The sequence below is a fragment of the Orycteropus afer genome, unplaced genomic scaffold (genome assembly GCF_000298275.1).
Source record: "Orycteropus afer afer isolate SDZICR_OR568_19922 unplaced genomic scaffold, OryAfe1.0 scaffold00219, whole genome shotgun sequence".
In the NCBI taxonomy this organism is placed as follows: domain Eukaryota; kingdom Metazoa; phylum Chordata; class Mammalia; order Tubulidentata; family Orycteropodidae; genus Orycteropus; species Orycteropus afer.
The window spans coordinates 2454682-2466499 of NW_006921806.1; the positions used below are offsets into that span (position 1 = coordinate 2454682).

At 42.1% G+C, this 11818-nt stretch overlaps 1 protein-coding gene across 1 annotated transcript in view; it reads left to right on the forward strand.

Annotated features, from left to right (window-relative positions):
• The first annotated feature begins 6022 nt into the window (after positions 1-6022).
• The window catches only part of SPATC1L (spermatogenesis and centriole associated 1 like), a 36645-nt gene continuing 30849 nt past the window's right edge, over positions 6023-11818 (forward strand). The window contains exon 1 of the mRNA XM_007948680.1: positions 6023-6224. Within this exon, the coding sequence (XP_007946871.1) occupies positions 6023-6224 (202 nt within the window). The remainder of the gene's footprint in view (positions 6225-11818) is intronic.

Sequence of the window (11818 nt, forward strand, 5' to 3'; positions counted from 1 at the left end):
CAACATTCTTTAAGGATGTGGAAAAACCAATCACTAACTTTACATGGAAAGGAGAAACCTCGGATAAGCAAAGCACTATTGAAGAACAAAGTAGGAGGTCTCACACTGCCAGATCTCAAAACCTACTATGCAGCCACAGTAGTCAAAACTACCTAGTATTGGTACAACAACAGACACATAGACCAATGGAATGGAGTTGAGAACCCAGAAATAGATCCATTAACCTATGGTCAGCTGATCTTTGACAAAGTGCTGAAATCCATTAAATGGGGGAAGAGATTGGCTGTTTAATAAATGGTGCTGGCAAAACTGGATATCCATTTGCAGAAAAATGAAATGATCCATACCTCACACTATACACAAAGACTTAAATGTGAAACCTAAAACTATAAAGTTCCTCAAGGAAAAACTAGGGGCAAATTTAGGGGCCCTAATATATGGCATAAATAGACTATCAAGCATACCCCAAAATGCACAAACAGCAGAAGAGAAACTAGATGAATGGGACCTTCTAAAAATTAAATTTTTATGTGCTTCCAAAGACTTCTCCAAAAGAGTCAAAAGAGAACCTACAGATTGGGAAAAAATATTCGGCAGTGACATATCTGACAAGGGACTTATCTCTAGAATTTATAGAAGACTCTAACACCTCAACAACAAAAAGACAAATAATCCAATTAAAAATGGGCAGAAGACATGAACAGACACTTCACCAAAAAGAATATTCAGGCAGCCAACAAGCATGAAGAAATGTTCACGATCATTAGCCATTAAAGAGATGCAAATCAAAAGAACAATGAGATACCATCTTGCCCCAGCACTTGTAGCAAAGTTCAACAAGATAGAACATAACAAATGCTGTTGAGGATGTGGAGAGACTGGGACTCTCATACACTGCTGGTGAGACGGTAAAATTATGCAATCACTATGGAAAGCAGTACAGCGATTTCTTAAAAAGTTGGAATTAGAATTACCATTTGACCGGCCATTCCATTACTAGGTATATATCCTAAGGAAGTGTGAGAGCCAGGACCAGAATAGATATATGCACACCCATGTTCATTGTAGCACTGTTTACAATAGCCAAAAGATGGAAACAACCTAGGTGTCCATCATCAGAAGGATGGATAATCAAACTATGGCACATACACACAATGGAATACTATGCAACCCTAAAGAATAACACAGAATCTGCAAAGCACCACATAATGTGGATGCACTTGGAGGACATTATGCTGAGTGAAATAAGTCAATCACAGAAGGACAAATATTGTATTAGTCTGTTACTGTAAAAAGGAAAGGTTTCTATATGGAAGGAAATTTTCTTTGTTGGTTACCAGAGGTGGGAGGGGAGGGGAGGGAACACTGTTAGATAGATAGAGACAAGTATTTATTTGGGTGAAGAGAAGGGCAGTATACCAAATGTTAGTGATCAACACAGCAGCATTGAGGAAGAGGAAGACATAGAGAGGTGCATAGGAGGTACAGACAGCAAAGATGAACTCTTTTGCACATACAGTACTGCATTGTCAGTGAAGGCAAACACTGATATATGGGTAGATAGATAGGTGGACAGGCTGAACTATTAGGTATATCTGTGCAGGGGGGGAGTGTGTGCAAGACTATGTATAGGTTTGGCAGACAATGATTCTACAAGTGTGTTTGTATGATCTGTAAGAATTCTCAAGTATATAGTAGAGCTGACAAAGTACAAGGTTGTAGTCACTTCTTGGCCACATTCAGACCCAGAGGGAGCAAGTAGTTGGACCTTTGGGCTCAGGACCATAGTCGCAGGGGACATCAAGCTCAATTGGCATAATGTACTACACAAAAACATAGTTCCACATCTTACTTTCATGAGTAGCGACTGGTATCTTAAAAGCTTGTAAGTGGCCATCTAGATGCAGCTATAGGTCTCTCCTCATCCAGAGGAAAAAAGAATGAAGAAAATCAAAGACGTATGCAAACAATTAGTCCAAACAACTGGTACACCAAGTGATCCTCAGCCTATATGACTATTAGACCAGAAGAACTAGATGGTACCCAGCTACCACTGTCAACCACTCAGAGGGGGATCTCTGCAGGAGACCCTGGATAGAGTGGGAAGAATAATGTGGAACAAAACTCAAAATCATTTAAAAGAAAAAAAGGGACCAGGTTTGCTGATCTGATAGAGCCTGATGGAACTACTAAGACTATGGGCCCTAGCTGTCCTTTAGGTCTGGAATTGAACCTACTTCCATGGCTTCCAGCCAAACAAAAGACAGGCATATGAGCTGAACATTTACATTAGGTAGTACACTCCCTGGAGAGAACAATCATGGGAGAGTAGACAGGCTGTGTATGCATAGGGAGACAACTTGAGGGGCAGGAGTGCCTGGGAAGGAAGGACACAGGGAAGAGGTAACTATGGGGAGGAAGTAGGAGTGGAGCTCTTGCACTGTAGGAAATTGCAGTCAATGTCATGAGACAAAGTGTATGTGAGCTGCTATATGGAAAATGAATTTGCTCTGTAAACTCACCCAAATCACATGCACACACAAAAATTTATCAATTATTTGATGTCCCTTTTCTGTTGTCCAGCCTTTGCATGCTATATGAGTTGTTGTTGCTGTTGTTATATGCCATAGAGTCGGACCTGACTCATAGCGACCCCTCCTTGGGTTTCCGAGGCCGTATCACTACAGAAGTAGATTGCCCCATATTCCTTCTGAGGAGTGGCTGGTGGGTTTGAACTGCCAGCCTTCTGGTTAGCAGTCAAGTGCCTTAGACACTATGCTACCAGAGCTCCTAGTGTCCTTATAAAAGAGGAAAAGATACAGAGAGACAGAGGAAGATGTTCATATGATTGTGGAGGTAGATGTAACTGCAAGATAAGAAATGCCAATGATTGCCAGGAGTCACCAGAAGCTAGGAGAGAGGCATGGAACAGTTTCTCTCGCTCAGAGCCCTCAGAAGAAATCAACATGGCAGATACCCTGATTTGGACTTGTAGCTTCCAGAACTATGAGGCAGTAAATATTTGTTCTTGTAAGCCACCTGGTTTGTGACATTTTACAACAGCCCTAGGAAACTAAAACACTGCCAGATTGAAGAAAGGATTAGACGAATCCATGGTTATAGTGGGAGATTTCAACACTTCTCTCTCAGTAAATGATAGAAAGTCAGTAGGCATGTGAGTTTGAACTACATTATCAATCACCTTTACCTAATTGGTGTTTATAGAACTCTTTACCTAACAGTGGTGAAGTACACATCCATCTGAAGTGCATCTGAAACATTCCTTGAGATAGGCCATATACTGGATCATGGGTAAGTCTCAGGAAATTTGAAAGGAGTGAAACATACAGAGTACATTGTCTGACCACAATGGAACTAGATTAGAAATTAGTAACAAAAATATTTTGGAGAAAAGGGGTTTGGAAATTAACACACTTCTAAATAACCCACTGTGGTGCAGTGAATTACTCAGTACGGCTCTTCTAGCCATGGTCTTTGTGATTTCTACTAGATGACTAGATGGGACTCTGCAAAAGTGAAGTGCAGGGGATTGGATAACATGGTAATCATGTAAGTAAGGTACATGGCACATTTGTGGGGGTGGGGCCATGCAAATTAGGTGTATGGAATCCTAACATGGAGGTTGGTTAATTTTGTCATCCAACTAGACTTAAAGTGAGTCATTACAGAGGCAGAAAGGGGGATCTCACTGCCATCAAGAGAGAAGAAACAGGAGTGGAGCATGTCCTTGGACCCAAGATCCCACTGCAGAAAGATAGTGGCAGCAGAGGCACAGCTAAAAGAGCTTTGTGATACTTGCAGGGCAGAGGACAAGCTGAGAGGCCAAGTGTCAGAGAGAGGTGTGCCAGCAGGCACAGCCAAGAGGAGGCTTGCCTGATTGAAGGATTGTATCCTGAGCATTCCTGAACATGAATTGTAACCTGTGATCTCTCTTGTTGTTGTTATGTGCCGTCGAGTTGGACCCAACTCATAGCGACCCCTCCTTGGGTTTCCAAGGCAGTATCGCTATGGAAGTAGATTGCCCAACCTTTCTTCCAAGGAGTGGCTGTGTTACTTCCCTAAAAAACCCATAATCTGTGAGTTCTGTGTGGCCATTGCAATGAGTTATTGGACCCAGCAGAGAAGTAGAGAGTGCTGTGGGGGGGATGGTTGGTGTCAGAATTTGTGATTGGAGGGTGGTGGCATGTCTACTTCTGCCTCATGGGAATCAGCTTTGGGCTGCTGATGGTGATTTTCTCTCCCCCTCTTGAAACTAGAGGTCAGATTAAGAACTTGCTCCACACCCTTCGTGTACCCTCGATCAAAGAAGAAACCAAAAATAAAACCAAACTCACTGCCACAGAGTCAATTCCAACTCATTGTGATCCCCATTGGGTTTCCAAGGCTGTAAATCTTTACAGAAGCAGGTTGCCTCATCTTTCTTCCATGGAGCAGCTGGTGAGTTAGAACCACTGACCTTTTGGTTAGCAGCCAAATACCCTAATCACTACACCATCAGAGCTCCTTGATCAAAGAAGAAAGCACAAGGAAATTAGAAAATATTTCAAGCTGAATGCAAATGAGAACATGCCATCAAAATTTGTGTGATATGGCTAAAGCAGTACTTAGAGAAATGTTTACAGGCTTAAAGTTAGGGCTACAAATAAGAAACATTTAAAATCAATGATCTAAGCTTCCACTTTAAGAAACTTAAAACCAAAATAAGTAGAAGGAAATACATACAAGGGCAGAAATCAAATGTGATAGAAATCAAGAAAATAAAAGATTAATCTTTGAAATTTGAAAAATTAAATCTTTGAAAAGATCAGCCTAATCTGATCAAGTGAAAAAAGAGAAAACACAAATGATCTATATCAAGAATGATGAGTACATCACTACAGGTCTCACAAACATGAAAGGATAATAAAGGAATATCATGAAAAAGTTAATGCCAATACTCCACAACTTAGATTAAATGTAAAAATTCTATGAAAGACATAGTTGTTACCAAAATGGACAAGAAAAAACCAGAAAATTTGAGTAGCCACCTATCTATTTTCAAAATTGAATTAGAAATTAGAAAGTTTCCCAGAAGGAAGCTCTAGGCCCAGAAGGGTTCTGTGGTACTTAAGGTTATGGGTCAGCTTGGCTGGGCCGGATTTTGAGTGGCTAGGCAGCTGGATGTAGTGCTTCCCCGTGATGAGACTGGCAATCAACTCCATGGTGGAATCTGCTGTGAGCAGGTGAGTAGCTGCTTTAGGGATGTGATCTGTTTCCAGTATTTAAGAAGACATTTTGAGAAAGGTCTCTAGCTTTTTGGCACACTTAGACCCTGCATGTAGCCCAATCTTCATTTAGTAGCCTGCTGTATTGCCTGCCAATCTTGGAACAGTTTCTGGACTTGAACTAGTGGCTTGCCATGTTGCTTGATGATTTGGGGACTGTGCCATTTTATTTGTCGATTTTAGATTTGTCACTCTCAGGAGGCAGCAGCTGCCTGAGTTAAGAGAAGCCTCCAACTTCAGTGGGCTGGGAGCAACAGACAGAGCTGAAGTTCAAGGTTAAGGTGCTTTCATCCAGCCACTAGAGCTGGCACTTTGAACTCAGACTTCTAGCCTCCTAAACTATAAGAGAACAAATCCCTGTTGGTTAAAGTCATCCATCTGTAGTATTTTCTGTTAAAGCAGCACAAGAGGGCCAAAACTGCTTCACTAGTGAAATCTAGTGAGCATTCAAGTAAGAAGTAAGATGTTGGGATGGGTGCTGAAATGGTGGCTTCTCCCGGGTGTCCTTGAACTGGCCAGGCTGGGTGTGCTGGTCAAGACTCATCTGCAGGTGACTGGACACAGGCTGGGCTGCTCAAGATGCTAGTAGGTGGCCACTTCTTTAAGAGTGGTGACATCACAAGGCTGCGGAAGTCTGTGGTCATCCTGGAACCCCGTGGCCTTGGCTGTTGTGGAGTGTCCACGGTACAGTCTCTATCCTCACAGGCCCTCATGTGACCACTGACTCACAAGTGACCATGGCCGAAGGGAGCGACCTGATGAACAGACTCATGAGTGAGAATGCTGACCTCAAGAAGCAGGTGCGGCTCCTGAAGGAAAACCAGATGCTGAAGCGGCTGCTCAGTGAGAGCTGCCAGGAGAGCAGTGGTCGTGCAACTCGTGAGCTCCTTCTCCCCAGGGCCCCCAGCTACCCCGAGGCCTGCTCCCCTGGGGGTGCAGGTAAGACTGTGCAGGGGTCATGAGAGGCTAATTCTCTCTTCCACACGGGGACCCATACATCCCATTCAGTGGACTCGCAGTGGGAAAGGCTGTTTGGCTCTTCCCCACACCTCTGTGAACTGTGCAGGGGCACTGTCAGGAGAACCATGTTGCTCTTTGTTCCAACCACATGGGGAGTGCCATTTCTGGACCTTCCTGACACCATCCTAAGTGCCCAAGACTGTTCTGGCAGGTGGGTGAGAATAGCTCCTGTCCAGGCTTCCTGGACAGACTTCCTTCAATCAGGAATATAAGCACCTGCCACTTCTTTAAGGGACCAGGAGGAGCAGCTAGTCTCCCTCGTCACCCTCCTGGCCTTCTAGGCCTCCCTCCTCTTCCCTGAGACCAGCCTGTCCTGGTTTCTTTATTCCTTCTGGATCATTCTGTTCCCACATCAAATTGAGCATCACTGGATTGACATAAGATGTTTCCACACATGAGCTGTGCTGTTCATCCCAGAACTGAGCCTTCACCTGTCCACTTTCCACTAGAGCATTTCTTTCCTTGGTGAACATAATGTATGAACTTAAGTACCACTTACCAGTTGCTGTCAAATTGACCCCAACTCATGGCAATCTCATGTATGTCAGAGTAGCCCTATATGCCATAGGGCTTTCACTGGCTGAATATTTGGAAGAGAACAGCCAGACCTTTCTTCTGAGGTGGCTCTAGCTGGATTCCAACCTTCAACCTTTCTGTTAGTAGCCAAGTACATTAACTATTTACATCACCCAGGGACTCCTGAATTTAAGTAATTGTGAGTATCCTCTACAGACTTTTCCCTGACTCTTTCCTCTTAACATCACAACATTGTTATGAGTACATAATTTAAACAACTGTGTAGTGTTCCAAATTCAGATGTGTCACAATTTAATGAATTTTTCTCCTAGTGTTTGAAATCAAAATTCTTGTTTTTTAATCCTGAAGTAAATGATACTGCAAAAAGATTTTTATTCTTAGGGTTATTGCCTTAGGACACATTTTTCTAGAAATAAAATCACTTGTTCAGAAGGCAGGAGTTGTTCATTTATTTACATTTATCCATGATACTCTTTTCGGTGTGTATGTGAGATGTGGGTGAAAGTTTACTGAGAAAATTAATATTTCATTCAATAGTTCATACACATTTTGTTTCATGACATTGATTGCAATCCCCACAATGTAAGAGCTCTCTTCCCACTTCCTGCCTGTAGTTACCTTTCCCCTGAGTCTTTCTTTCCTATGCATTCCTACCTTCTGAGCTGTTGTTGTTGTTGTTGTGTGCTGTCGAGTCAAACCCGACTCATAGCGAACCCTCCTTGGGTTTCCGAGGCAGTATCACCACGGAAGTAGGATTGCCCAACCTTCCTTCCGAGGAGTGGCTGGTGGGTTTGAACCGCCAGCCCTCTGGTTAGCAGGCAAGTGTCTTAGCCACTATGCTACCAGAGCTCCCCCCTGTGCAAATGTTGCCCTTCTGATCTTCCATAGTTGATTATTCGAAGGAGTGTACTTACCTGGTGTAATTGTTTACCTCTTAGGCCTGTCTGTTGTATGGCTAGAAGTTAAGCCATTTGAGTGAGTTCATTTCTAGGCCTGAAGGATGACCAGGGGCTGTAGTCTTGGAGGTTTCACCAGATTTTGAGTTTTGTTCCACATTTTTCTCTCACCTTATCCAGAATTTCCAATTCTGATCCCTTTCTGAACGGTTGGCAGCGGTAGCCAGGCACCGTCTAGTTCTGGACTCAGAATCATGTACGCTGAGGTTCCCATGGTCCATCAGTCCTTTGGACTAATTGTTTCCACGTATCTTTGATTTTCTTCACTCTTCTTTGCTCTGGGTGAGGAGAGACCAATTGTGGCATCTTAAATGGCTGCTCATAAGCTTTTAAGATCCCAGTTGTTACTTACCAAAGTAGGATGGAGACTAATGTTTTTGTGCAGTGTGCTGTGCCAGTTGAGCTTAATGTTCTCCACAACCATGGTCCCAAGTCTGCAGGCTCAGCAATTCACTCCCTCAAGGTGTTGGTTGGGCTGTGGCTAAGAAGGTATCAGAACTTTGCCCCTTGTTAACTCTATTATATATATGGTCATTTTTATGTTACATACAAATACATAAGTAGAAATATTATCTGCCAAACATATATGGTCATGGGTATATTCCCTTTTGCCTACCCATATCTGATAATTTTGCCTGTCTACCTATGTATCTACCTGTAGACTAATGTTCATTATTACTGATAATGCAGTTGTTGTTGTTGTTAGGTGCCATCAGATCAGCTCTGACTCATAGCAACCCTTTGTACAACAGAACGAAGCACTTCCCAGTCCTGTACCATCCTCACAATCCTTGCTATGCTTGAGCCCATCATCACAGCCACTGTGTCAATCCATCTCATTGAGGGTCTTCCCCTTTCTCATTGCTTGTCTACTTTATCAAGCATGGTATGTTTCTCCAGGCACTGGTCCCTTCTGACAACATGACCAAAGTAGATGAGATAAAGTCTGGCCATTCTCACTTCTAAAGAGCATTGCAGCTACACTTCTTCCAGGACAGATTTGTTTGTTCTTCTGGCACTCCATGGTATTTTGAGTATTCTTAGCTAACAACACAATTCAAAGGAAGGCATCAACTCTCCTTCAGTCTTCTTTATTCATTGTTCAGCTTTCACATGCCTATGAGGTTATTGAAAACATCATGGCTTGGGTTAGGTGCATCTTAGTCTTCAAAGTGACATCTTTGCTTCTTAACACTTTAAAGAGGTCTTTTGCAGCAGATCTGCCCAGTGCAATATGCCTTTAAATTTCATGACTGTTGCTTTGGTGGGGGTTGATTGTGGATTCAAGTAAAATGAAATCCTTGAGAACTTAAATCTCTTCTCCACTTATAATGATGTTGCTTATTGGTGCAGTTGTGAGGATTTTTATTTTCTTTATGTTGAAGTGTAATCCATACTGAAGACTGTATTCTTTGATGTTCATCATTAAGTGCTTCAAGTCCTCTTCACTTCCAAAGCAAACAAGGTTGTGTCATCTGCATATTGGAGGTTGTTAATTAGTCTTCTCCAATCCTGATGCTGTGTTCTTCCCCATGTGGTCCAGCTTCTTATACTATTTGCTCAGCATACTGATTGAATAAGTATGGTGAAAGATACAACCATGATGCACACCTTACCTGATTTTAAGCCATGCAGTATCCTCTTGTTCTGTTTGAAAGACAGCCTCTTGGTTTATGTACAGCCTCTTCATGAACACAATTAAGTGTTCTGGAATTCCCATTCTTCACAATGGTATCTGTACTTTGCTATTATCTACACGTCAAATGCTTTTGCATAGTCAATAAAACACAGGTAAACATCTTTTTAATACTCTTTGCTTTCAGCCAAGATCCATCTGATAGCCCTCAATGATCCATCTGATATCCAGCAATGATATCCCTCATTCCATGTCCTCTTCTGAATCTAGCTTGAATTTCTGGAAGTTCCCTGTCAATATACTGCTGCAGCCAATTTTAAAATTATCTTCAGCAAAAGATAATGCAGTATTTTGTAGGTAAAAGTATTTACCTTTGTTGTCTGTACCTCTTGTGTTCCTCTCCATGTCTTCCTTTTCCTTAGAGTTATTGTGCTGTTCACTTGCTTTTGGAATATCATCTTTCCCTTCACCCAAATCAATACACATCTCTTATCTAGCTAGCAATTTTCCCTTCACTCCTCTCCCATCCTGGTAAACAACAAAGTAAGTTTCCTTCCATGTGTAAACTTTTCTTGACTTTTTGTAATAGTAGATTCATACAATATTTGTCCTGTGATTGACTTATTTCACTCAGCATAATGTCTTCCAAGTTCATCCTCATTACGTGGTGCTTCACGGATTCTATGCTATTCTTTTGTGTTGTGTAGTAGTCTATTGTGTGTGTGTGTCACAGTTTGTTTATCCATTCCTCTGTTGATGGACACTTAGGTTGTTTCCATCTCTTTGCTATTGTGAATAGTGCTGCGATGAACATGGGTGTGCATATATCTATCAGTGTCCTCCCACTTCTTTAGGATATATACCCAGTAATGGAATTTCTGGATCAAATGGTATTTCTATTTCCAAATTTTTGAGGAATCACCTTACTAATTTCCACAGTGGTTGTATCATTTTGGAATTCCACCAGCAGTATATGAGAGTCCCAATCTCTCCACATCCTCACCAGCATTTGTTATTTTGTCTTATTGAACTTTGCTATTGTGCTGGAGTGAGATAGTATCTCATTGTAATTTTGATTTACATCTCTCTGTTGGTTAATGATCATGAATGTTTCTTCATGTGTTTATTGGCCACCTGTATGTCTTCTGTGGTAAAGTGTTTGTTCATGTCTTTTGCCCATTTTATTTATTTTTTTAATTTTTATTGTGATATGGATGAAAGTTTACAGAGCAAATTCACTTTCCATACAGCAACTCACATACACTTTGTCTCATGACATTGACTGCAATTTCCCACAATGCAACAGCTCCCTTCCCACTTCCTTCCCATAGTTACCTCTTTCCTGTGTCCTTCCCTCCATGCATTCCTGCCCCCCAAGCTGTCTCTATGTGCATACACAGCCCTTCTATTCTCCCATGCGTGATCTCTCCAAGGAGTGTATATACCTAAAGGAAATGTTCAGTTCATATGCCTGTCTTTTGTTTGGCTGGAAGCCATGGGAGTGGGTTCAATTCCAGACCTGAAAGGCAGCTAGGGCCCATAGTCTCAGTAGTTCCATCAGGTTCTATCAGACCAGCAAATCTGGTCCCCCCTCCCTTTTTTTAATAATGATTTTGAGTTTTGTTCCATGTTTTTCTCCCACTCTATCCAGGATCTCCTGCAGAGATCCCCCTCCTAGTGGTTGACAGTGGTAGCTGGGCACCATCTAGTTCTTCTGGTCTCATAGATCCCTTGGTGTCCTAGTTGCTTGGATTAATTGTTTCCCTACATATTTAGTTTTCTTCATTTTTCTTTGTTCTGGATGAGGGGAGACCCGTTGTTGCATCCAGATGGCCACTTGCAAACTTTTAAGATACCAGTCGCTACTCACCAAATTAGGATGTGGAACAATGTTTTTGTGTATTTGCCAGTTGAGCTTGATGTCCCCTGATACTATGGTCCCAAACCCACAGGTCTAACTGTTTGCTCTCTCTGGGTAGCTGGCTGTGGCCAAGAAGTGACTACAACCTTGTCCCTTGTCAGCTCTACTATATACCTAGGAAATCATACAAAACATACAAATAAATACACCTGTAGAAACATTGTCAGCCAACCCTATACATGACCATGGTGTGTCATGGAAACACTCCCCCCTGCATAGACATACTTAATAGTTCAGCTTGTCTACCCATCTATCTACCCATATATCAATGTTTGCCTTCACTGACAATGCAGTACTATTTATGTACAAAAGAGTTCATCTTTGTTGTCTGTACCTCCTATGCACCTCTCTATGTCTTTCTCTTCCTCAATGCCACTGTGTTGATCACTCACATTTGGTATATTAGCCTTCTCTTCACCCAAATCAATACATGTCTCTACTTATCTAACAGTGTTCCCTCCCC